The sequence below is a fragment of the Cynocephalus volans genome, chromosome 1 (genome assembly GCF_027409185.1).
Source record: "Cynocephalus volans isolate mCynVol1 chromosome 1, mCynVol1.pri, whole genome shotgun sequence".
Classification (NCBI taxonomy): Eukaryota; Metazoa; Chordata; class Mammalia; order Dermoptera; family Cynocephalidae; genus Cynocephalus; species Cynocephalus volans.
The window spans coordinates 228871450-228897637 of NC_084460.1; the positions used below are offsets into that span (position 1 = coordinate 228871450).

General features: G+C 37.9%; 1 protein-coding gene across 16 annotated transcripts in view; it reads right to left on the minus strand.

The window, feature by feature from the left end:
• Window positions 1-26188, minus strand: part of ITGB6 (integrin subunit beta 6) — a 126012-nt gene that overhangs the window by 16306 nt on the left and 83518 nt on the right. For all 16 annotated transcript variants that reach the window (XM_063090194.1, XM_063090162.1, XM_063090155.1 and 13 more), the window contains 5 exons: window positions 15542-15631; window positions 11579-11713; window positions 10940-11357; window positions 4124-4346; window positions 1481-1575 (listed from right to left, as the gene is read on the minus strand). In XM_063090194.1, the coding sequence (XP_062946264.1) occupies window positions 1481-1575; window positions 4124-4346; window positions 10940-11357; window positions 11579-11713; window positions 15542-15631 (961 nt within the window). The remainder of the gene's footprint in view (window positions 1-1480; window positions 1576-4123; window positions 4347-10939; window positions 11358-11578; window positions 11714-15541; window positions 15632-26188) is intronic.

The following is a 26188-nucleotide window of genomic DNA, read 5'->3' on the forward strand; positions in this document are numbered from 1 at the left end:
GAATGTCAATATTTTAAATGCCACTTGAGCCCTAGTCCTCCCTCAAATCCAAGCATTTATGATAATCTACTCAGAAAAGTGTGTGCTTAAATATAGCAACTACGTTGTTCAGGCCATCACGATTTACATGTTTCTAAGGTTTACTCCGTTTTTCCTCAGCACATTGTATTTCCCATGTTGCTAGTGAACTGAGTTCTAGTAATTTGCAGGCATTTTCTGCAATTTTTACTCATTTCTCAGGAACACCTGGTAAATATCCCCACTATCTGCTGTGAAATGAACCCAGAAGGATTTGCTGAGACTTTGTTCTAGTTACTAATGTGGACTTTACTCTGCTTTAATGTATCTTACCTTTGGTTTTAGAGTAAGGTACATCTTGTCCAATTTACTGCTATTTGGCATGTCTATCACCAGAAAAGTACAGATGAGGGGTTTTATGCACACAAATCATGTCCCTCTATATAATTCAACTGTGCATAGTCAGAACTCTCAATTTTGAAATAATGTAAGTAATTTTCAGAACAATACGTCATTTATTCCATTTTGAAAGCAGATTAATTTCTGTATTCTATCTATTCAAGATACATATCCTAGGGTGTCATAAATTGTTATCTTGATTATTTCACTTCACCTGAGAGACATCTTGGTCACATCTCTAATGTGTGCACAGCAGCAATTCTCCCTGAGCAACATGACAATGCAGAGAGTTTGTCATGATGCAGAACCAGATCCCCCAGATTGTCCCTTTAGGAGGAGTCAATCATCTCCTTTGTTTTAAAATTCACAAATTATTTTTTAAATGGCCTTCCCAGCTAAAATACAATCTATTTAAATATTTGAGATGAAAATTTGCCATTAGAAAGAATCCGATCTTAAGTAACTAAATTTAAAATCACAGATGAAAGTGACAGCAGAGTTTACTTAGCATTTGAAGATGACAGTCCCTTCTTGTATTTCGGGATGAGGCAGCAGTGATTAAGGATGGTCAAGTTTAGAAGGTTAGGAGGAGAAGCCCACAGAAGGGAGGAAAAATGGCCTCTGACCAGAAACCACCCAGGATCTGGGAGCTGCTATCAGGAAAACTGTTTTACAGCTGGTTTTATCTTCTCTTGAAATAGGGCTATCAGATGACAGAGGACAATTCCAGGTTTGGGGTTAACATTTAGCTACTTCTTCAATTTTCTTCTTTTCCAGTTTGAAAAATGTAGCATTCTGGAATTCTCTATAATTGCATTTGTTAAGCAGAGGTGAACTTGCTAACAGAGCTTAAGTCAAATAGAATAGCCATGACCTTAAACTGCTTGTATCCCAAGCCATCAAGTTTTTGGCCTTATAGAATGAATTTAGTCTTAAAAAACAAATGCGAATGAGCTAATACTCTAGTAAATGAGGTCAAGCTACTGAAAAGCCCTCGATTCACAGAGCTGTGCCTCTCAAGAACTATGTAAAGGAAACGAAAGCAATATCAGAAAAGTAGAACCTTCTCCACTGATGGTTGCACCAGCTAGTTTGCATTTGTCCACGCACTCTTCTCGGGCCTGGCCGTCTGCAGACAGGTGACATTCAATGCAGCTCCTGTGGACAGTAGTCAACAGAGTTTATCAGTTCATGTTGGTGGAAAATTTGATATGGAGCTGGAAAATGGCTTTACTGTTATCGTTACAGTTTATGCTATAGGACTGTCTTATAGATGATACTGCCATTATCAGTAAGATGGTTGGGTGATGTCCAAGAGGACACTGAATTATTGTGAATTCCACTCAGTAATCAATGTTCTCTGAGCCAGCCTTGATAACAGCTACTATCCTCATTTATCTCTAATGATTGCTTCTGATTGGTTAAGTTTAAAAAATTACTTAGTTCTATTAATATTTATTAATGTTCTTTGGTATTTAGCTATGTTTTCATTTTAATTTTTCCTAGGGAGAGCTTATGTTCCCAAAATATGATTACAGACTAGATAAAGTTTTGAATTTCTTAAAAGAAATTGTCTATATCTTGACTAGAATTCCAAGAATGACTAGTGGTCTTCATATACATCATATATGATTATTTTAGAAGTTCACTTTTCTGTAACTCTTTTGAAAAAGTCCAAGCCTTGATGGGGTTATTTCCAGAAGCTGAAGATTAGAGCCTGGATCCTCATTAATGCAGGCCTTTTAATAAACAATAGCTACTTACAGAAAGTGTATTTTCAAGAACATAGCCCAGAAATTAGGCTATGCTAAAGATGTCTATAGACCAAAATAAAATTTAGACCCTGAATTAAGCGTGTATTGAATTAAGCTTATATTGAAAATAACTTTACAAATAGATTGTAATTGGAATAACTCAAAACAGCAAACCTCTTCTCACTGTGGGCACACATCACACTGCCTCTCTCCCCTCTGGCCATTTAAATGGACATCCTTCCAAGTGCTTGAAACACTTCCCGCTTGTACCCGTGCCTCATCAAATCTCAGCTGAAACTGCACTTCCACAGGCAAACCTTCCCTAACTCTTAGACCTATGAGTTCCCTTGCAGTGGAAGCATCAGATTTCTCTACAGAAAGGGCTTAGAAGCAGCAACCTATGTGGGAGTGGGGATAGGGGCCTTGTGAAGTTGCCTTGGCATTGCAAGTATATTGCATTTATCTATATTATGTTTATTTGGAGTGGTTCTGCAGGGGCCTGATGGAGACTGTGGAAGCTCTTAAAATCTCTACCCCTTTAGACATCTCACTGATGGCTGTACCAGCAGGATGGTAGCCCTGTCTCCTTTATGGTTCCATCACACCCTCTGTATCCTCTACTGTAATTGTCAGCCCAGATAGCATTGTAATAACTTTTTAAATAAAAGTCTTTCTCACTAGACTCTCAGCACCTGTGAAGGAAGGAACTATAACTGTTTCAGTCATCACTGCATGCCCATGGCCTAACACAATTCTTGGCATACAGTAGGTACTTATTGCCTGTTTGATAAATGAATGCATATATGAATAAATGGAAGAATGGACTCATCTCTAAACTAACACAAACACCAAGGAGATTACATGATTCCATAAATTCAAACTACTTGGATTGTTAATTTCATATCTCATAAATCAGATTTAAGATTGAATCATGTTTACAGAGCAGATGAAATATAAAAGCAAAAGAAGAAACATTTTGAAAGGACATTTTACATTAGATTCAATTTAAATAACTCTAATCATATCCCCACACTTCTCCTGGCATATGTCTTACTTTGTCAGGTACAGTGACAGAGAAGTTTTGACACCTGAATGGTGAGTAGCCACTGAGTGAAAATTGATTTTCTCACTCTGTTTATGTCAGAAATGCAAATGTCACTATTTGGGGTACCAGAGTTAATGAAAACATGAACCGCTTATGCATATTTGCTGCATGGTACATTATACACTGTAATAGCATGACAGCCATTTTGGAGACTTGCTTCATTTGACCTGCAAACTGTGCCCCAATTCCATCTAGAAGTTAGTTGCCAACTAAAGAAATACTTTTCTTATTGGAAAATAAGAAAATGTGGGGTTTATGGTTATTGGTATTGTTCATATGGTACAAAAGAAAATACAATACACAATAGCTCTGTATAAAGAGAACCAAAGAAAGGTGCCAAAGAACATGGTGGTAGAGAAGAGGGAAGGGATTGAAAACTAGGACTGTCTTTCTGCCTCTTTGCCTCCATGAATCTATAGATAGGAATGAACCAGTAAGGTCAGGCTACAAACTTGTAGATAAGAAAGGAGCTTGTCTGTTTCCCCTGAAAAGGTCCTGACTGCATGTGGTTGTCGTTGGTCTACCTCCAGGGCATTCCTTATGTGTGGCTGGTATTGTAACTGAGAGGTGAGTTAATGTTATCAGTGTGGGACATCAGCTTGACTTCCCCATGCTAGTTTCTAGCAGAAATGTGACATTGTGATTCTGGATAATCAGGACTGAGAAAAAGGCAAGTGAGAGACTGACACTCCAGGCTAAGGATCACAGGGGCCTTGTGTTTTGATGGATGCTCAGAGACCAAACCCAGCAAAAAACGATCTAAGGTCTGAGTTTACAAAATGTCATTATAACTTTGATCACCTTGAAACCTACCCACAAAAGGGACTGAAGAGAGTAGAGACATTACCGTTTAGAGTTACAGGGGTCACCACAGGTAGGACATCGTTCACAGGTTGGTCCTGAGGCTCCAGGGTTTGTGCAAACACACTTGCCACAGACGCAGTCCCCTCGCCCACTGCAGAGCACTCCATCTTCAGAGACGCACGAGTCCGTGCTGGTTGTGCAGTTGCAGTACTCGCCAGTCCAGCCATTCCGGCACACGCAGTCACCGCAGTCACAGTCACCGTTGTCTGTAAAATGAAACTTTCTATGCTTTTCATGGCCAAAACCACTTGCAGATTTGGGGGTGGGGGTGGGGGAACATCTTTTCTCTTTGCTTTTATACATTATCTAAAAGACTGAAGAGAAAAATGAGAAAAAAGTGTGTCGGGGGAAGAGTGTGAGTTCAGATAAATTTTATTGAATGTGTTTTGCTGTGTTTATTATTGACGTGGTTCCCTAACTGAAGATCCACTTGATTACTTCACGATAGGTCAAAAAGAATTTATAAACAGATGAAATGACATAATGCAGAAAGATCACAATAGTTACTTGGTGTGTGCGTATGTGTGTGTGCCCTCTCATGTGCGTATGCATATATATTTATTGTTGTTTTCAATTATTGCTTTTAATTAAGGTGCTATATGATAGAGGTGCAAGATAGACCCCTCTATATCACTCAAGCCAAGTGATCATGAAACATCTCTAAAACAGATGGAATAAAATCTACTTCCAACGGTTATGATCAGATGAAACAAAGTGTAAATCTCTAGTTTTGCATTCAACAGTTAGATGTCCCATAGGCGTACAATGAATGCTCAACAAATTCATTATTTAACAAGATTTTTTTTTTTGCACTGGCCAGTACAGGGATCAAACCTTGGAACTTGGGATTATTAGAACCACACAGCAACCAACTGAGTGAACTGGCCAGCCCTCATTATCTAACAAACTTTAATTGAGCATATACTAAGTGACAAAAATTGTATTAGGCATGAGGGTAAGACAAGGTCAGTGAATTTATAATTCAGTGTAGGATGCAGGCAAATAAATACAACGACTACTACCAAATACAGTACAGTATAATAAGTGCTATATACACAGGGGAAGAGTTTACAAATTAAACTGGAGATTTGGGGAAGTTTCCAGAGGAAGTGATGCTTGAGCTGAATTTGAAAGATAAAAACAAAAGATAGTTAAAAGAAGAGGGTTGCATGCATTTCAGGCAGAGAAAAAGGCATAGGTAAAGGACAGAAGTGTGGAATCGTGTGACCTGCTTACTATTCACAGTAGTTTCATATGCATAGAGCCAAAGGTGCATCTGCGGTGTGGCAGGAGGAGAGGAAGAAAGGGTCAAGAAAAAGTCAGAACTCATACCATGAAAAGCCATATGAGCTAAAGTAAGAATTTTTTTCCTAAAAGTTATGGAATTTTAAGGAGGGGAGAGACCTGAACACATAGTATGTGTCTAGAAATATCCTGACATCAATAGAGAGGACCAAACTAGAGACAGGAAAACCAGTTAGGAGGTTCTTGCAGGAGTAGAGGCAAGAAGATACGAGGCCCTGAACCCCAGCTGCGCCAGTGGGCAATTCAGGGGCAGAAGGTTCAGGGTGTGGGTGTGATTGGTGCCAGGAGGAGGGGGGGAGGTGAGAAAGAGGATGGAATCCTCCCCAGGTGACCAGACTGGGCATCTAGGAAGATGATTCCCTGACCTGGGATGGAAGCTGAATCCCCAGTGCCTGGCACAGAGTAGTGCTCACTGTTGAATGAATAGCTGGTTCTGAAGCAGAGGAGGAAAAGCACTTTGCATGGGGAAGATAACAAGGGCACTTTTGGCTCTGTTGGGTTTGAGGGGCCTGTGGGACATCTTAGTCGGGGGCTGAATATTTGAGATTTGGGATCCGTCAGGGAAAGGCAGTTGAAGCTGCTGCAGATCAGGTCATCTAGGGAAAGCAGGTAGAATGAGAAAAGCTCTGGAGAGCATCAGCATTTAAAACGTGACCAGAGAAAAGGATCCTCAGAGAAGAGACTGAGAGGCAGGAGGGGAATGGGAGCGACGCTGCAGAAGCCTGGAGCAGAGACAGCTTGGAGAAAAGGGCACATGGACACTTGCTGCCAAGTATCTCATCTAATCCCAAAGAGCCCCTTTTGGATTTGGCCACATCATAGTGTACAAAATACTCCCAAATGACAAAGTGTTTAAGATAAGGGCTTATGCTTTCATTCCCTAATATTTTTGGGGGTGCCTGCTATACTCAAAATACTAAAATAGGTATTTGATGTTCCAAACAAATAACATTTATTTACAAGCTCCCATAACTGATACTTTTCTTCAAAAGAAAATGAAATGCTCATTCAGAATTTTGCCTCACAAGTTTTGCTCTTCCAGCAAAGTTTAGGACTACCTAAGACAATATATGAGTGTTTACAACAGTGCATGGCCTATAAATAAGCACTATATAAGTGTTAGTTATTAGCATTATTCCTAAAAACCCTCCAGTATGAAGAAGTACCCATCAGTATTAAAATTCCTATACATTTACTGAAAACAAAACAGATGTAAAAAAAAAAATCACAAGTAAGGTAAGTTTTCACTTGCAGGAGACATTGCCAAATTCACTACAGAAAGAATGATTCTGGGTTTTCTCTTATAAATTTTGGCCTATTAGCCGGTTACTTACCTATCTTCATAATTGGGCCTGAAGGGACTCAGAGCTTAATGCCCTGCCTTGGTCAAAAATCACAGAACAGAGAAGATAACCACAAAGACTTTGAAGTTGGATTCTGAATGCTCCTCGTTTATATAAACAGTCATGTGCCACTTAACAATGGGGATATGTTCTGAGAAATGCAGCATTAGGCAATTTTGTCATTGTGGGAATATCATGGAGAATACTTACACAAACCTAGATGGTGCAGCCTTAGTGTATCCTAGGCTACATGATATAGGCTATGGCTCCTAGGCTACAAACCTGTTACAGCACATAACTGTAGTGATACTGCACGCAATTGTACATGATGGTATTTGTGTATCTAAACATAGAAAAAGTACAGTAGAAATACTGTATTGTAATCTTATGGGACCACTGTTGTAAATTGAAATGTCATTATGTGGCATATATAAGGGTCTTGAAAAAGATTGTGGAAAGATTTGTATTATCTTTTAATTCTATCTTCCGTGAACTTTTTGAAGTACCCTTGTATATCCAGATGCTCCTCCCAATAAGCCCATCATAAAGTCAAAAAATTGTAAGTTGAACCATGTATATGAATTTAGTATGCATGTGTGTATGTGAGAATACTTCAAAAAGTTTATAGAAGAACTGTATTAAAACACAATACAAATTCTTCTGTGAACTTTTTGAAGACCTCTGGGGTGTGTGTGTGTGTGTGTATAAACACCTCTGGTATATATATAATAAAATCTTCATATATATAAAAATAATATATATATATATATATATACATATATACTTGTGCACTAAAAAGACACTTCTATAATGAAAAATGGGTTGAAATTTAATGAAGCCTTGACATTGAATTGAAGGTTGGATTCTGATCGCTCCTGTTATGTGTGTATACATACATACACACATGTATATGTGTATACACACTCTCCTTCTTATCCTTTCTCCTCTCTCTCTCTCTAAACATACTATATATACTAAAAAGACATACTTCGTTGATGAAAGATGAGTGGAAGTTTATCTGGATCCATGACATTAATACATATTCTAATTGCATTTCATAACCTGTGTAATTCATAATTGGGCTTTCAAAAGAAAGGGGTGGAATGTTCAGGGTGTGGGTGTGATTAAAGCTGGGAATAATTAAGTGATTTGGGCTAAAGCCATTAATTTCATTTGTATATGTAAGTGATCTTCTAAACTACAATATCTCTTTGTTTCTTCCTCAGCCAAAGGAAAAACTTAATTTCATGATAGGGAGAAATTTCTGTATTGCAGTTTATTCTGAAAAATTAATATGAGTTATAAATATTAGTAAATGAAATGTGCAATTCCAAATGCTTTGAGAATGCCCAAGTGTATCGTTGCATGTAAGAATTACTTGGCAGAAATTTAGAAGACCCTTCCTAGAGCAATAGAAAAAGATCATCATAGCAAAAACACAAAGAGCTCTTTTCAGAATTTAGAAATCCTCCTCTCTGCTGGTCTTCCAGAACCATTAACTTGGTCACAAAATTTGCTAATTGATACACTCAAGCAACCAATTATTTAAGGTACCTGTTCATACAACAACAACAATAAAATCTTCATATTGGTTTCATGCAGAGAGGCAAGATGATAACCATAGATCAAGAAAAAATGACCAAGCTCTTTTTAGAGGGACAGATCTTTCTGGAATGCCATTGGTAACTGTAAGTGCATAATGGCAGAAAGTTTTTTTTTCTAATGCTGGTTGCCTGTTAGAGTTTCCAGTTTCTTAGAATCAAAATATAAGAAACTAATGGAATTTGGACCAGGAGAAAAACCAATGGAGCCCTATATCTTTGAGCACCTACAGATGGATGAAAGAAGTTGCATGAAAAAAAAAAAAAAAATTGTGGTAATAGCCTTTCAGAAAAGTGTCTTGTTGCCAAATATATTAGTTATAATATATGTGATATCAACACAGGTTGTGAAGCTGTTGCAAATTTGGTCTGTTGTTGCCAGCAACAACAGCAGTAGGGTGTCTACCCAAAATGCCAGGCACAACTTTTATCCCTGTGCTAAGCACAATGCTAGGCACATAGCTGGTACTCCATAATTATTTGCTGAATTTGAAAATTGTATTTATTTTAATTGTACCTTTTAAAAGAGAAAGTTACTAATTATAAAGTAGCATCCTTTATGATGTTACTAAGAAATAAAACAGCTTTTGAGAAACAGTAATGGTTGAGGATCATAAAGTGCTGCCCAAGTATGAAGGAAATTGGTGCTGGTGAACTTTTCTGAGTCCAGCTGAAGAAATCATTGTATTTTCTAAATAGGATTTCTTTAGCAATCACTGTATTTGATTCAAGGAGCGGCACTATTGTCAGACCTTTCTAACTACAATGCACAATCAAACTCTTTCTGAGTTTATTTCTGTTCCTCATGCACGATACAAAATAAAGTGAAAGACCGTCAAGGAACGCTGTGTTGCTGAATGCAGGTCAGCAATTTACACTGCCTGATATCTCTTTGGTCCAAGATTTAAAAGGCAAACATAGGTGATGCTAGTATTGCTACTATATTTTACTAGGTTACACTTAAGCCTGTTTTGAAAGGTAATTTCAAATGTTTTGAACATGTATTTTATGAAAAGATTTTTATTAGAAAGGCAGTGTGTGATTTTGCCAAATATATTCTTTCTATGATGTGGTGACAGACTTTGGCTAGCTTCTTGTCACCTTCAGACAGTGTCCTGTCTGCATCATGTGGAAAGAGGACTTATGTGGGTTTAGAAACACGTCCAACTAGATCAGGAAAGAAACCTTCTAATGAGAGGGGAGAGAAATCAGTTGTGATCAGAAAGACCCTAAATCTTTTGCTATCTGGGGGCGGGGGGGGAAGGCAGGTTTTCTCAGGAGAACCGATTGGTAGCAACGGCAGCAGCGAAGAAATAAAAGGTAGGTACACGTCTAATGTTATCAAGTGGTTTTCAAATAGCTTGGGATTCTTTGAGGCTTCTTTCTCTCAGGTCTTTTTTTTATTTTTATTTTTTTTAAAAGATGACCGGTAAGGGGATCTCAACCCTTGGCTTGGTGTTGTCAGCACCACGCTCAGCCAGTGAGCAAACCAGCCATCCCTATATAGGATCCGAACCTGTGGCCTTGGTGTTATCAGCACTGCACTCTACCGAGTGAGCCACGGGCTGGCCTCTCTCAGGTCTTTTTTTTTCCCCCCTGAAAATTAGCCTCTTTTATATGTTGCTGACATGGTGGTTTGAAAATATGACTTGCTTATTAGTTTTCTATAAAGATAATGGCTTTCTGTTTTGAAGAGTTGTCTGCTTATATACTGTGAAAAACAGACACTGGAGCTTAAATTCAGCAGTCACTATTTCAATTGTAATACAAATTATATCATTTTAAAGTATATTAACATTTATAATTGTTGTCTGAATAGATCGTACTTAAATATATCAGAATGATTTTATAAGTCATGTTATATGTAATATATTTTAAAACCACAGTAATTTTACATTTACAAAGGATGTGAAAATATTTCTAAACTTTTCTCAAATTTCTCAAGAAATTCTAACTAATTTTTCATTTTTATCCTTTTCGAAGGCTTCTTCACATATGTCCTTACTCATCTTTATTATGCCCAGTGCCTAACCAATATCTGTCACATAATAGGTATTTAACATGCATTTGTGGAATGACTGAGTGAAGGCCCTGAAAGTCCATTTAGTATTTTGTGCTCCTTGTCCTTGGCAGGATGCTCCTTTAGCAGTCTAACTTTTTATTTTTCTAAAGTAATGGGCATTTAGGAGTTGGGTCAGATCTAGCAGCTTGATCCAGAAAAGTCTGGAAGATAATGGAGTTCAGACTGCAGGCACTTTTGTGGAGTCTGGGTGACAACCAGAAGGAAGGCATTTCCATCTTTTACCTATGTACTCTTAGGGAAAAACTAATAGAGAATCAAATTCAGTTGGCAGTGATCTCACCCCAAGTGACAGTTAAAGCCAGAAAAAAAGATTAGAGAAGATCCAGTTACCCTAGGTCTGAAGTTAATCAGCAAGTATTTATTGAGCATCTACTATGCCCAGGAAACTGTGGAAGGTGCAAAAGATACAAAGCCCCTTCCTGATACTTGAGCAGCCGCAGTCTAAGATGGATTTAGACGTAGCCTACCTCCACACAGTAGCCCTTTGTGTCTCACACAGGAGAAATTGTCACACTGGCAGTAAGGCCCATAAATGTTTCCATAGGGGGACAAGTGGCAGATGCACTGCCCACAGTAGCAGTCACCCCTTCCACTGCATGAGGGATGATCTGGGGCCTCCTTGCAGGAATCTGTACTCAGCATGTCCTCGCCACACTCGCAGCGAGGACCCATGTGGCCGGGGTTGCAGGCACACACCCCACACTGGAAGGAGCCATTCCCATTGTGGCATTTGGAGCTGTTCACTTCCACTTCCTTCTGACAGTCACAGTTGCATTCCGGACTGATGAGTATTTCTAGGGCATCTCCCAGCCCCACAGGCTTTATGACAATGTGCCTGTTTCTTCTCTCGCAGTTTGGTACACTCACAGTCACATTGAATGAAGCCTGGAAAAGAAAGAAAATACTAATTATCTGCTTCCTCCATCCACCAAAATGCAAGAAGTGAAACAAACCTGCATGGAAATTAGCACTGCCAAAAGTGTTTATTAGGAAATCTCTGTGAATTGCTCCTGAAATTCTTGAAAGAAGTCCAGCTTCAGTGAGCTAAGCTAACTTCTGACCCACCCAAATATTTTTTTCAGACGGTTTATCGGCCCTCTACTTACTGTGTCTCCCACCTTCATGTGAGAGCATTTCTTTTGGTGGGGGAAGAGGGTATTGTTGTTACAAATAGCTGTGAATGACAGATTGAGTCCTTCTGTGTCTCCTAAAACTTCCAGTTCCACCTCAGACCGCAGTTCCTTTAGTTGAGACATAAAGAGTTAAATGAATTCACAACCAGAAAATACAGCCAAAAAAAAGAAACTGTGAATTATCTCCATTAAACAACAAATGAATGAAATTAAATTGAATCTAAAAGAAATTCACCATATCATCAATTAAGCAAGAAAGCGAGCAATCAATATATACATTTCATATTTTATCAAATCTGACACCAACAGTTACAAGAGACACCCTTATTTTATGACAATTAAACTATGACAAAATACCTCACAATGGTTCTGTACATATGAATCTGTCCCATCAGTCTATCATTGCTTTGAAAATTACTTTATCCATTCTGAAGGATTTGGCAAATTCTCCTGCCCTGAGTTGAACAGCCTGGCACATAAAGGTAATTCTTTTGCTTATATCTCAGTAACAAAATAGTAGCAAAATAACAGTTTCCTTTGCTTGTACCATCATTTCTTAGCTCCCATAAAGCAGCTGGTTGTTGCTTTGCAAGGGATACAGAATTGCAGTCGCTCCTCCAACAATGAAAAAATGTGGTTCACTGATATCAAATTTGCACCCTGCTGCTCTGTGTTGATGCATTTCTGCATATGTAATAACTTTTCATCTGAATATCAAATCATAGTACAAACTTTTTGAAGATATTTTAAAATGGCAATTAAATTTAAAGCTTATAGTACCAACGATGCATTTTATGAACTGAAGTGACCATAATCACAATTATCAATGAAAACGACATCATGGCTGCCCCCTGGCAGAAAATCATTACAAAACACTATTAATTATGAGATGGATCCCAATTTTAGAAATGTTAAAATGTGGGGGGAAACTGTGACTTAAAATTGATACTGGAATTTACAATACTGGCATTGTACATTTAGGGTCAGATCTGGGGAAATATGAGACCAGATTTCTGCCCTCAAGAAGCTTATCATCTTACTTTTTCGATTCTGTGTTCATTTACAAGATGTCTATTTTTGAGAACAAAATCAAATTATCAAAAATTAAAATAACAGAATAAAAACAAATTTTTAAATGTTATGAACTGTTATACTTCAGTTCATCTGAAAGATTTTGAGTCCATATACTCATCTGATTGTTGGCATTTTAAAAGCATATTCAACTTCAAATTTTCCTTAACTATAATTTTGCCAACTGCATAGTAAGATTACTAAGATGACCCTTCCTTCTTCCAAACTCTGTTTATACTGAAGTCATCAGGAATTAAGATGGGAGTAGTGTTGGAGATAGTGACACTGTGAGTCAGGACCTCAATGAGAAATAAGGGATATGAGCTGGAAGTCTGTAGAGGACAGCAATAATAGGGACTAGTGGTGACACAATCTGACCTTAATGAGGGAAATCTCAGCATTGATATAATTGAATATCATCTTGCAAATTTGGCCAGGAATATTTTAATGTAAATTTCTCAAGGAAAGGACATAAATGTTTATTTGTATGTTTCATCATTTCATTCATTCACTTACTGACATCTCCTATGGAACAAGCAAACCAAAACAAACCAAGTTTATTCTCTTCTGGAGTTTAAATGACAGTAGGAACTTACCCTTGGGATCACTGATATTTCAGTAGCTTCTATTATGTGGTTGGGGAAGGAAGGAAATTAGCAAGTGATGGTCAGATGAATACATATCTGATATTTAAAAAAATATATCAATATAGCATTGTAAAATACTGAGTTGAAGATTGTAGCCACACATTATAAACACAAATTGTCTGCCTCTGCCATACTAGAAACCAACCAGAAGCATTTTACATTTTAACTCAGTGTATTATCTTTCCTTCTCCTTTTATAGACTGGAAGGAAACTCGAGTCTACAGGTCCTCATATTTTAACGTTCTTTGAGAATACATTAAAAAATAACAGGGTAGAAAAATAATTTGAACTAGCATCATAAATTATTGCATATTTCACCCCATGGATCATAAAGTTCATTAATAACTCCAGGGAAAGATTGTTTAGTATGAAAACAATAGACACTTGTTAGTATTTTTGAGATAGTAAAATAGGGACATAAGATTCAATATAAATACTTAATGTCTTGATTTTAACTACACTGTAAGTTATGTGAGCGATTTGAGACCACAATGTGAGCAATAACCTCCCACAGAGCAAGCAGGGGCATGGATCAAGCTGGTCAGAAGAGAGGGGAAAATATTTTTGACAATTCACTGTTTTCTAATTTTATTAATTTCTTTGAAGATATTAGTGGCCAACACTTTTGAGAGTATGGGGTTAAAGAAAATGGAGTGTATTCTAATTCAGAGAAGGATTGCTGTGTGATTTTATTTGATTTTACACATTAAAACTAATTACTGCATGAGAGGGAGGAAGGTTTTTATAGTGTTTTGTTGACAAGCTTTCCTGTCTGGAAGAATTTCAAGCATGAGCTAATGTGGTGATTAATTTTTGATGTGAAGTAAGAAACTGAAATTTCTGAGGATATCAGTGGGGAAAAAACCCAAAACATTCTCCTATAATTATAATGGACATATTTGTACTTTATTCTCTGAAAAAATGAGGTATTTGAGGAAGAATATTTTGCTTTTTCTCCTTCAGGTGAGTTTCAAAATTGGTGGGGCGATGTCAAAATCACTGGGGATTTTTTTCCCCCCAAAACATGTAACTCCCACTTCCCCTAAAGTCCTCCAAAGACACCTGTGAGAGGAATTTGGGCACAATTTTTCTTTTTCTTTCTTTCTTTTTTTTGTGTCTGGCTGTTGTTGGGATTTGAACCCTTGAACTTGGTGTTATAACACCAAATTCTAACTAACTGAGCTAACGGGCCAGCCCAGGCATACCTATTTTTTAAAAACTTCTCAAGTGATTCTGATATGTCATTTAATTAAGAAACACTGGCTCAGCCTATGCTAAGCATTGGCATATACTCCACGTGGGTCATTTATTTGTGATTTTAAAACATGAAAAATTAGGGGGATTTTATTCATTTGTTATTATGTAACTGACATTTAGAGAAAATACCAGAGTTTTACTTCTTTATGACAATTAACTTTTTTCATTTCTTTCCTAATTTAGAGCTTCATCTTCGTGTGTGTGTGTATTTTTTTTTTTTTTCATTGTAAACAACAAGGCAAAAAGAGGGATGCTATTTAGGAAGCAAAATAAAAAAGCTGGCAACTGTCCATCTATCGTTGAGTAATTGAGTTATAAAATGAAGACAAAGAAAGAAGGTAATAACCCTGTGGGTATATATCTTATTTTAAGGGAGAAACTCTGTCCTCAGGTACTAATTCACCATGTCAAGGCAAAAAATTGTATACATATTCATAAAACCAATGGAAAATTTCCTTGGTTCCCCAAAGTGTAGAAGCCAAAAAGCAGAGTTCGTGGTATGCTTTTGGTGTTTTGGTGTGCAGCCAACATTTGTATTTTTGCTTGAGTTATGATCTAGTCTCATTAAGCCTGTGAAGTTAGTTCTCCACATAACTCTGTTACTGACAACTTAAACTTAATTTTTTTTTTTTTCAAACAAAGAGGAGTTTAATTGTATGACTCATGGAGACTTTTCAGTCAAATTAAAGTTTTGCTGCGGACAATGCTGCTGTTGGTTATTATAATAACAACCTCAATGTTATGATCAGGTTGATGATTTTTCTACTCCTGTGTTACCTTTCAGGAAGAAGATCTACAAATAAACAAAATTTATATTTTGGCTGTGTTAATGCAGAGAGATTTTCTTTGAATAAGCACTTTCTCTACCAACAAATGAGAATGCAGTTAACTGCTTAAAACACATCTTAGTTTTTGAATACCAAAGAGATGCAAAAAAGAAGCCAACTGTAAAATATCATACTTCATAGGCCGAGATGATCAGCTGGAGAATGTTTCCAGAGTCCTTCTGAAGCAGTCCTACTGTAGCTCCAGGAATAAGTTTTGCATAGTTCTATAAACAAAAAAAAAGAGTAAGTCAGTCTTTATTTGTTCATGGTAATTGAGAACAGTAACTGGGAAATCTTTAAGTGTGGGGTTCAGCCTGCTGTCTGTGATCACCTCTTTTTAACTGGCTGGAGGAAACAAGCTCCGAAAATAAACGGGTATTCCTCCTGAAACTTAGCCCCTAAATGGAGCTGCTTCCTGTGCTCAGGAGGGAAATGGATTGGCCGGAGTAGCCACTGGCGAAATCTTCGGTCTGTGGTTGCCTTCATCTGGAGCTGCGATTTATATCACGGTGCGAGCTGAGTCTCAAAGAATAAGAACATCTATATAATATCTTCCATTTGTGGAGCATCCTTTGTCCAAAAAGTTCTGAGCATACACTCGGGAATTTTCTTCACTTTTTGCAATGTTGCAGAAACCGGTGTTTGGCACACATGGGCAGTGAGAGAATCAGGTCGCTCTGTGAGTCATTCGGTTTAGGGGTCTTAATGAGGAATTGCTTGGTGGAGAAAGGGTATGAATTGCTTGTTGTTAACTCTCCCTTTCTTGTGGGTAAGGAACACTCTTTTAGGGATGTCAGCACTGTGCTGAGGTTGGCTGGAATTGTTCCCCACACATCACGGGGATGTCAGTGAGTCAGAACCCAGTTCTAAATGGTCTGCATTCTCCACCTACATTGCCTCTCGTGAAATGTGCTTCCACCCAAAGAGAACCCCAAATATTAGTTCATCAATGCTCTAGTTATTGAGCATGGCCAGGGAATGAGGCATTGCAAAGAAGGGAATTTTCCAGACAGTTAAAATGTACCCCTCCCTTAACTTTTATGTTTTTAACTTTGTTAACAAGGTTTCTAAAATGTATGATATACATCCCTGTTTTCTTAAGCAGAGACTCCCAACCACACTTTGATTTTTTTCTTGAAGAAATAGTGATACTTATCAATATTGAGTATAGTTGTATAATCATCAAAGGCTTTTAAAATCCATGGAGAGGTCACACTCATACCAAGTGGTCCATGACTAGTATGATTTTGTTTCTTCTATTTGTTTTTTAAATAATTTTTACCTTCTCATTGTTGCATTTAACAAGATCTACTAAGTAGGCTTAATGTGTTGTATGTCATCAACCAGAGACAACCACTCTTTCTGTCAGCTGTGGTCTTCTATGTTGCTGTGTGTTGTGAAATCAGATGATTGAGTTCATTAAAATTGTATGCAGAAAAGAGTAAATAAAGTTTGAATGAAGGATTTAGGGCATCTCCTGTAATTCTAACCTAATGATATCCTATCTTATTCCAAAGAAGATTTAAGTAGCTTAGAAAACACACAAAACTAAATTAGAATTAATAATTATCAATATTTATAATTGTGATACTAAGTAAATAAATCAGGACGAGAGGAACCAATGAAGCCGGGTGAGTTTGGAAATGCATGTAGGAGGTCCCGGGCACATGCTAGAGGTGGGCACCTGAGTAAGTGCAAGCTTTCTACACCTACTGTATGAAAAAGGGGCTTTGGTTTTGATCCATGGGTTTTGTAATGTTCCAGTTATTTCAGTGTTCATGATTGTGTTTAAGTTGGAAGCTACTGGAAATCTGAACCCTTAAATGTGTCAGACGTTGCTGTGCTTTGACACTGCATTTTATTATTGAGGAGGCTGTGGGCAGTAATCCAGGTAACATTCCTCACCTTGCTTCGTGCCCCACATTCGTGCCTGTTGATGAAGGACCCCTCCTATCTCCCTGAGTCAGGTAGAACTTGTCAGGTAGGACTTGTGAAATACGAAGGCTGGTTCACCGACTGACTTACCTTTTCACATAAACACATGTCACAAAGGGCTGTGAAGCATGAGATCTGTGGTTAACAGTGGATACCTAAATAGGAGCTGGAATTCCACTCAAGTGGAGCTGGAATGTGTGTAAATTTGATCCACAGAGAAAAGGCAAAGGGAACTTTTAGAGCTTGACAAGGAAAGGTTTAGATCCTTTGGAAAAAGAATTTCAAGGCTCTTAGCTTTGTATGAAACTGCTGTCCTTAAAAAACACCCTGGTATCCATAAGGCTGAGGTGCCATGGGTATTTTCTACAAGCACTAGTTCAAGTGGCCTCCAAATTTGCAGTTAATTCTTGGCTCACAGAGACAGCTAGTGGAACCATGCAGCTCCACATGGCCACCTCCCCACCCCACCACCTTGGACCCAGGCAGGGGGGGAGCTCCAGGCCCTGCCCCACTGCCCCGAACTGGTACCACGCAGGTGAGCCTGCTGGCGCCAGGCAGCCAGCAGCACCACATGGCTCCACGTGTCCCCTCATCCCAACTCAGACCCAAGGGAAGCACCAGCCTATGGATCTGACCCACCAAGTTTGACCCAGCAGAACTCCACACATTAGGGGCTCATTCTATAACCACAGAGTCTCGAATGGGAACCAAGTTGGTTTAATATAACCACCAGCACAACTACTGTAAGTAAGTCAGTTCACCCCCCGCAGTAGCAACCAAGGCCACTCCACAGCCAACCTCAGTGTAATAGAAGAAGCAACTCCCCTGCCAAATGACCAAGCATCAGCGAAAAAACACTAGAAGTGCAAACAATAAAGAAGAAATGACACCACCAAAAGGATACAGTAATGCCTCAAAATCAGACTCCATGGAACAGGGAATCCTTGAAATATCTGAAAAAGAATTTCGAGTAATGATCTTAAGAAAACTTGAAGAAATAAAGGAAGACTCAATCAGAGGACACAATGAAATAAGAAAAAACATCCAGAATATGAAGGAGGAAATCTACAAAGAGATTAATACCATAAAAAAAAGTGTAGCAGAACTTCTAGAAATGAAAGACTCACTCAACGAAATAAAAAACATGACTGAGAGCTTGAGCAGCAGGGTAGAGCAAGCAGAAGAAAGAATTTCAGAGCTTGAAGATGGTCTTTTTGGAATAACTCAAGCAGACAAAAAAAAAAAAAAAAGAAAAAAAGAATTAAAAATAATGAGGAAAACCTAAGAGAGATCGCAGACAATTTCAAGCACTCTAACATCCAAATTGTGGGTATTCCTGAAAGGCAGGAAAAGGGAAAAGGTATTGAAAATCTACTCAAGGAAATAGTAACAGAAAACTTCCCAGGTGTAGGGTGAGATACAGATCTTCAGATCCAGGAAGCTCAAAGGTCCCCAAACAGATTCAACCCAAAAATATCCTCCCCAAGACATACTATAGTTAAATTCACAAAGCTTAAAGACAAAGAGAGAATTCCACAAGCAGCAAGAGAAAAGCATCAGGTCACTTATAGGGGAACCCCCATCAAACTAACAGGAGACTTCTCAACTGAAACCCTACAGGCCAGAAGAAAGTGGAACGATATATTCAAAATACTAAAAGAAAAAAACTGCCAGCCAAGAATTCTTTACTCAGCAAGGCTCTCCTTCAGAAATGAGGGGGAAATAGTATATTTTCCAGACAAACAAAAGTTGTGGGAGTTCACCACCACATGACCAGCCCTGCAAAAAATTCTCCAGGGAGTCATTCATCTGGAACCTGAATAATGGTGACCATCACCATGAATACATGAGAAAGAGCAAAACCCACAGTTAAAACAAAAATGCCAGCCAAAAAGAGAAAGAAGCTAAACCATTCCACCTTAAATCCCCAACTCACATTGAAGAAGAGAAATAAAAGGGGAAATAATGATCAAAAGATATTTAAACCACCTAAATAGCAATTAAATGACAGGAATTAAACAACACTTCTCAATAACTACTCTAAATGTGAATGGACTAAACTCCCCATTCAAAAGACACAGACTGACTGACTGGATTAAAAAGATAGACCCAAGTATATGCTGTCTTCAAGAGACCCACCTCACCTGTAATGACACTCATAGACTAAAAGTGAAGGGATGGTAAAAGATATACCAAATGGAATCCAAAATGGAATGCAAATAGAAACCAAAAACGAGCAGGAGTAGCTCTTCTTATATCAGACAAAATAGACTTTAAGCCAAAAAACATTTAAAAAGACAAAGAAGGCCATTATATAATAATAAAGGGAACTATACAGCTAGAAGACATAACAATCATAAACACGTATGAACCCAATACCAGAGCACCCAGATATATCAAGCAAACACTCTTAGACCTAAAGAAGGAGATAGGTCCTAATACAATAATAGTGGGTGATCTGAACACCCCTCTCTCCGTATGGGACAGAACTTCCAGGTAACAAGTCAACAAAGAGACACAGGATTTAATCTACACCCTAGACGAACTGGACTTGGCAGATATATACAAAACATTTCACCCAACAGCTAAAGAATACACTTTCTTCTCATCAGCTCATGGTACATTCTCCAGGGTAGACCACATATTAGGACACAAATGTAGTCTCAGCAAATTTTAAAAAATTGAAATCATTCCAACAATCTTTTCAGAACACAATGGACTAAAACTGGAGATAAACAATAAGCAAATCACTGGAAGATATACAAACACATGGAAAATAAACAACAGGCTCCTGAATGACCCATGGGTCCAAGAAGAAATTAAACAGGAAATCAAAAAATTTCTAGACACTAATGAAAACAAAGATACATCATACAAAAACTTGTGGGATACTGCAAAAGCAGTACTAAGAGGGAAATTTATTGCAGTAAATGCTTATATCAAAAAAATGGAAAGACTCCAAATAAACGACCTAACACTATGCGTCAAAGAACTTGAAAAACAACAACAATCCAAACCTAAAGGTAGTGGATGGAAAGAAATAATTAAGATCAGAGCAGAAGTGAATGAAATAGAGACCCAAAAAAGAATAGAAAAGATTAACAAAACTACAAGTTGGTTTTTCGAGAAGATAAACAAAATAGAAACACCGTGAGCTAGATTAACAAAAAAAAAAAAAAAAAAAAAAGGAAAAGAAAAAAAAAAAAAGGAGAGAGAAGACCCAAATAACAAAAATCAGAAATGAACAAGGAGACATTACAACTGACACCACAGAAATACAAAGATCATTAGAGACTATTATAAACAACTGTATGACAACAAATTTGAAAATCTGGAAGATATGGATAAGTTTCTAGATGCATATAAATTACCAAGACTGAACCAAGAAGAGATAGAAAACCTAAATAGACCAATAACAAGCAAGGAGATTGAAGCAGTAATTAGCAATCTTCCAACAAAAAAAAGTCAGGTCCAGATGGCTTTACAGCTGAGTTCTCTCAAACTTTTAAAGAGGAGTTAATACCAATTCTCATGAAACTGCTACAAACAATGAAACAGACTCTACTCTCCCAAACTCATTCTATGAGGCCAACATAACTCTGATACCAAAACCAGATAAAGACACAACAAAAAAAGAAAATTACAGGCCAGTATCCTTGATGAACCTAGATGCTAAAATCCTCAACAAAATATCAGCAATTAGAATACAGCAACATATTTAAAAAATTATACACTATGAGCAAGTGGGATTCATCCCAGGGATGCAAGGATGGTTCAACATAAGGAAGTCAATAAATGTGATACATCACATCAACAAGCTCAAGGACAAAGACCATATGATTATCTCAATAGATGCTGAAAAAGCATTTGACAAAATTTGACATTCCTTCATGATAAAGACTTTCAACAAATTAGGTATAGAAGGAAAATATCTTAACACAATAAAAGCTATTTATGACAAGCTCACCATCAGTACTACTCTGAATGGGGAAAAATTGAAGGCCTTCCCCTTAAGGACAGGAACAAGACAAGGATGTCCACTCTCACTACCTCTATTCAACATAGTACTGGAGGTACTAGCTAGAGCAATCAGGCAAGAGAAAGAAATAAAGGGAATCCAGATTGGAGAAGATGAAGTCAAACTTTCCCTATTTGCAGATGAGCTCATACTATATATATAAAAACCTAAAGACTCTATCAAAAAACTCCTAGAGCTGGTTAATAACTTCAGTAATGCGGCAGGATACAAAATAAATACCTAGAAATCAGTAGCATTTATATACTCAAATAATGAATTAACAGAAAGAGAAATAAAGAAAGTAAGCCTGTTTACAATTGTCACCAAAAAAATATGATACCTAGGGATCAATTTAACCAATGGGGTTAAAGAACTCTACAATGAGAATTACAAACCACTTCTGAAAGAAATTAAAGAAGACACAAAAAGATGGAAAGATATTCCATGCTCTTGGATTGGAAGAATTAACACTGTGAAAATGTCTATACTACCCAAAGCGATATACAGATTAAATGCAATCCCCATCAAAATAACAGTGACATTCTTCACAGAAATGGAAAAAACAATCTTACCTTTCATATGGAAAAACTAAAGACCTCGAATAGCCAAACCAATCCTGAGCAAAAAAAAAACAAAACAAAACCCAGAGGCATATCTATGCCTGACTTCAAATTATACTACAAAGCTGTTGTAACCAAAACAGCATGGTACTGGTATAAAAATCGACATTTAGACCAATGGAGTAGAATAGAGAACCCAGAAATCACTCCTCAGGCTTGTAGCCATCTGGTATTAGACAAAGGCAACAAAAATCTACATTGGGGAAAAGATTGCCTCTTCAACAAGTGGTGTTGGGAAACTGGATATCCATATGCAGAAGAATGAAACTAGATATGCATCTCTAACCATTCACTAAAATCAACTCAAAATGGATTAAAGACCTAGGTATAAGACCCAAAACTGTAAAATTACTAAGGGAAAATATAGGTGAAACACTTCAGCAGTTAGGGCATGGCATAGGCTTTTTTCTTTTGCTGCTTCCCAAAAGCACAAGCAGCAAAAGAAAAAATAAACAAATGGGACTAAATCAAACTAAAAAGTTTCTGCACAGCAAAAGAACAATCAACAGAGTGAAAAGACAACCTACAGAGTGGGAAAAAATTTTTGCCAACCATGCACCCAACAAGGGACTAATATCCAGAATATACATAGAACTCAAGCAATTATACAGTGAAAAAATAAATGACCCAATTAAAAAATGGGCAAAAGAGCTGAATAGACATTTTTCAAAGGAAGACATACAAATGGCCAACAGATACATGAAAAAATGCTCAACATCACTAGTCATCAGGGAAATGCAAATTAAAACCATATTGAGATACCACCTCACTCCAGTTAGACTGGCTATAATCAAAAAGATGGTGAATAACATGCTGGCAAGTGTGTGGAGAGAAGAGAATACTTCTACACTGTTGGTGGGAATGTAAATTAGTACAACCACTTTGGAAAACAATTTGGAGGTTTCTCAAACAACTACAGATAGATCTTCCATATGATCCAGCAATCCCTCTTCTGGGTATATATCCAGAGGAATGGAAATCATCATGTCCAAGAGATACCTGCACTCCCATGTTTATTGCAGCTCTGTTTACAATAGCCAAGATATGGAACCAACCTAAATGTCCATTAATAGATGATTGGACAAGAAAACTGTGGTATATATACACTATGGAATACTACTCTGCCATCAAAAAGAATGAAATACTCCCATTTGCAACAACATGGATGAACCTGGAGAAACTTATGGTGATTGAAACAAGCAAAGCACAGAGGGATAAATACTGCATGTGCTCACTCATATGTGGGAGCTAAGAGAGAAAGGAAGGCAGGAAAGAAAGACCACAGTAGTCCCATGATCCAACAGAGAGAGGGAACATTCCTAGGGCTACAAATTGGAGTTGAGGGGAGAGGAGCAAGGGGAAGGAGGTTGAGGGGTAATTGGAATGGGACAAAGGGTACAAAAGTAATTTCTGGTAAGGGGTATGCCCCCAATATGAATCTGGCCCCCACATCATGGGCAGGAGGGGGGACAATCAGCTTTGTATCTCATGAACAGTTGGAAAAAAAAAGAAAAATTCTTGGCTCACAAAGCCAAATCCATCCACTTCCTAAAGCATAATAATAGTCCTGCATGTGGTATGACATTTGGCATTTGGCTATTAGGACAAGTGGTTAGCATTAAGCAAATTTGCTGATTGTCACTAGAGTGAGGGCAGAAAGGAGTTGGCAGCCAGTAGCAGTAACCAGTGAAAACACTGACAATTGTGGAGAGGAAAACTATTAATTAATTTCTGGATGCTGATTCCCCCCAAAAGTATTTCAGATAATTAACTAGAAACATGAACAATTTGGCTTCCTGGCCTAACACTGTAAAACATTATATTTCAAATTCTGTAGTACTATGATTACTGTAAATATCATGTATCAGATGCCTTCCTTTCATTAAAGTCCATAAGAGCTATTATAAATTGTCAAGATCAAACATGTTTAATATTAGAAAAAGGATGATTTTGCATGCCTGGATGTGACAAATTATAGCATTGTGAATCTAAAAGATGAGGCTTGGATATTAGCAATGGTGAACACAGTAAACATGATGTTGCATGAGTTGATTAGAAATACAAACTCCTATGCTTGGGCTTGACTTCTCTATTATCTACCTGTGGATTATGCTTATTATGGATCTTCTCCCCTTCTCTGTGCTATGCCACCCAGGTTGCTTTGCTTACTCACTCTTTCTGATTGACTTACTTTTCCTAACTTTCTTCTTCAAGCTCCATTTATTTATTCACTCTGCTTCCACCTCAAAAAATTTTCCTATTTGTCCAGTGGTCTGCACTGCTCTCTGGGAATCCCTCCTTGTCAAGGGTAGAGAATAATAAATGGACAGGGGGTCGTTTAACGGGAATTCACACCTGCACGCTCGGGCTCCTCTCAGAGAGTGTTGCCACATTCAGTGCCTCTCAGTGACTAGTTGCCAGAACCAGCTGTCAGGCATGCGCTCCTGCTTGGCTAAGGGTAGAGGAACATGCAGCCACAAACCTGCTGCCCCAGTTACCTGTGGACAGGCTATTGATGGCTTTGTTTTCAAAGAGACTCAGGCTGAGGACCTTGAGTCCCTCTCTTGCTTTTGTTGATATCTTGCCATTCTCACCGATTGAAGGGACAGTTCCTGATATGACCTCTATTCCTGCTTTGACTGCACCTCCTGTTTGGTTAACTCCTCAGAACTTGGCTGTCTTTTGGGTTAGTGTTTAGTATTAACTGCATCCTTGCTGGGTGTCTAGATTTGGTCTCTGCCTTGGATGGTGACTCTACTGGAACCTTATGTCTTACTCTTGTGACATTTTTGCTGTAGTCTCAAAGACTCCTCACCACCTCAGAGCTCATTAGCCTTCATATTATAGATATCACACTACTCATGCCCCTGATTAAAGGTGGAAAATGAGAAGCCGATTTGCCCCATACCAGCTAGCAGAATTTTAATAAAGAATTTGTGAAACCAAATAATAGGAGTGACCAGCTGCTTCTCTTTAGGCCCCATTCTTGCTTAATGTTTTCTATGAAGCCTCAGTAATATATCACTAATACCACTACTTTATTTTATGCTCAGCACTGTTTATTTTCAGTATTATATTATTAACCAACACCAGTGTTTCTGGTCTTAAAACATACTGATTGATGGAGTTTGGATGTGTTGTCCCCTCCAAAATTCATGTGGAAATTTGATCCCCAATGTGGCAGTGCTGGAAGCTGTTTGAGTCATGGGGTGGATCCCTCATGAATGGATTAATGCTCTCCCTGGGGGAGAGGGATAAATGATTAGTTCTCGCTCTATTAGTTCCCACGAGAGCTGGTTGTTTAAAAAGACCCTGGTACCTTCTCTCTCTCTCTTGTTTCCTGTCGCCATGTGATCTGCTTATACCTGCTGGTTGCCTGCTGCTTTCTGCCATGAGTAGAAGCAGCCTGAGGCCCATGCCAGATGCAGCTGTCCCAGAATTGTAAGCCAAATAAACCTCTTTTCCATATAAATTACCCAGTCTCGGGTATTTCTGTTATAGCAACACAAATGGACTAATACAGAACATTGGTACCAGGAGTGGGGTGTTGCTATATAGATACCTGAAATGTGGATGCAGCTTTGGAACTGGGTAATGGGCAAAGGTTGGAGGAGTTTGGAGGACATAGCAGAAGAGAAAAAGATGAGGGAAAGTTTGGAATGTCTTAGAGACTTATGTGGTGGTGAGCAGAATGCTGATAGAAATATGGACAGTAAATATATGTTACTAAAATATATTTATCAAAAGGTTGGCTTGTATAGACTAAGAACTTATGATATCATATAATCTCACAAATATTTCTTCTAATCTTTCAAAGTTTTTAAATTTTTTTTTTCCATTATCTTGTATCTCTACATTCAATGGCTCCTGTTTGTATATTCTCTCTCTTTCTCTCCCAGAAACTTTAGTGGCAGCATAACATACATACACAGTGTACAAGTAATAAATATACAGTTCAATGAATATTTAGAAAGTAAATAGGCAAGTGTAGCCACCATGAAGAAAAAGAAATAGAACATAAGCAGGCCCCTGGAATCCTCCCTTGTATTGCCTTCCAGTCATTACTCCTTCCTTCAAAAACATAACCACTATTTTGACTTTTCTCACTGTAGAAGTCAGGGAGGATATCTTCATGGCCTTGGGTTAACAAAAATGCCTTAAGTAGGACACAAAAAACACTATCCATAAAAGAAAAGATTGATAAATAG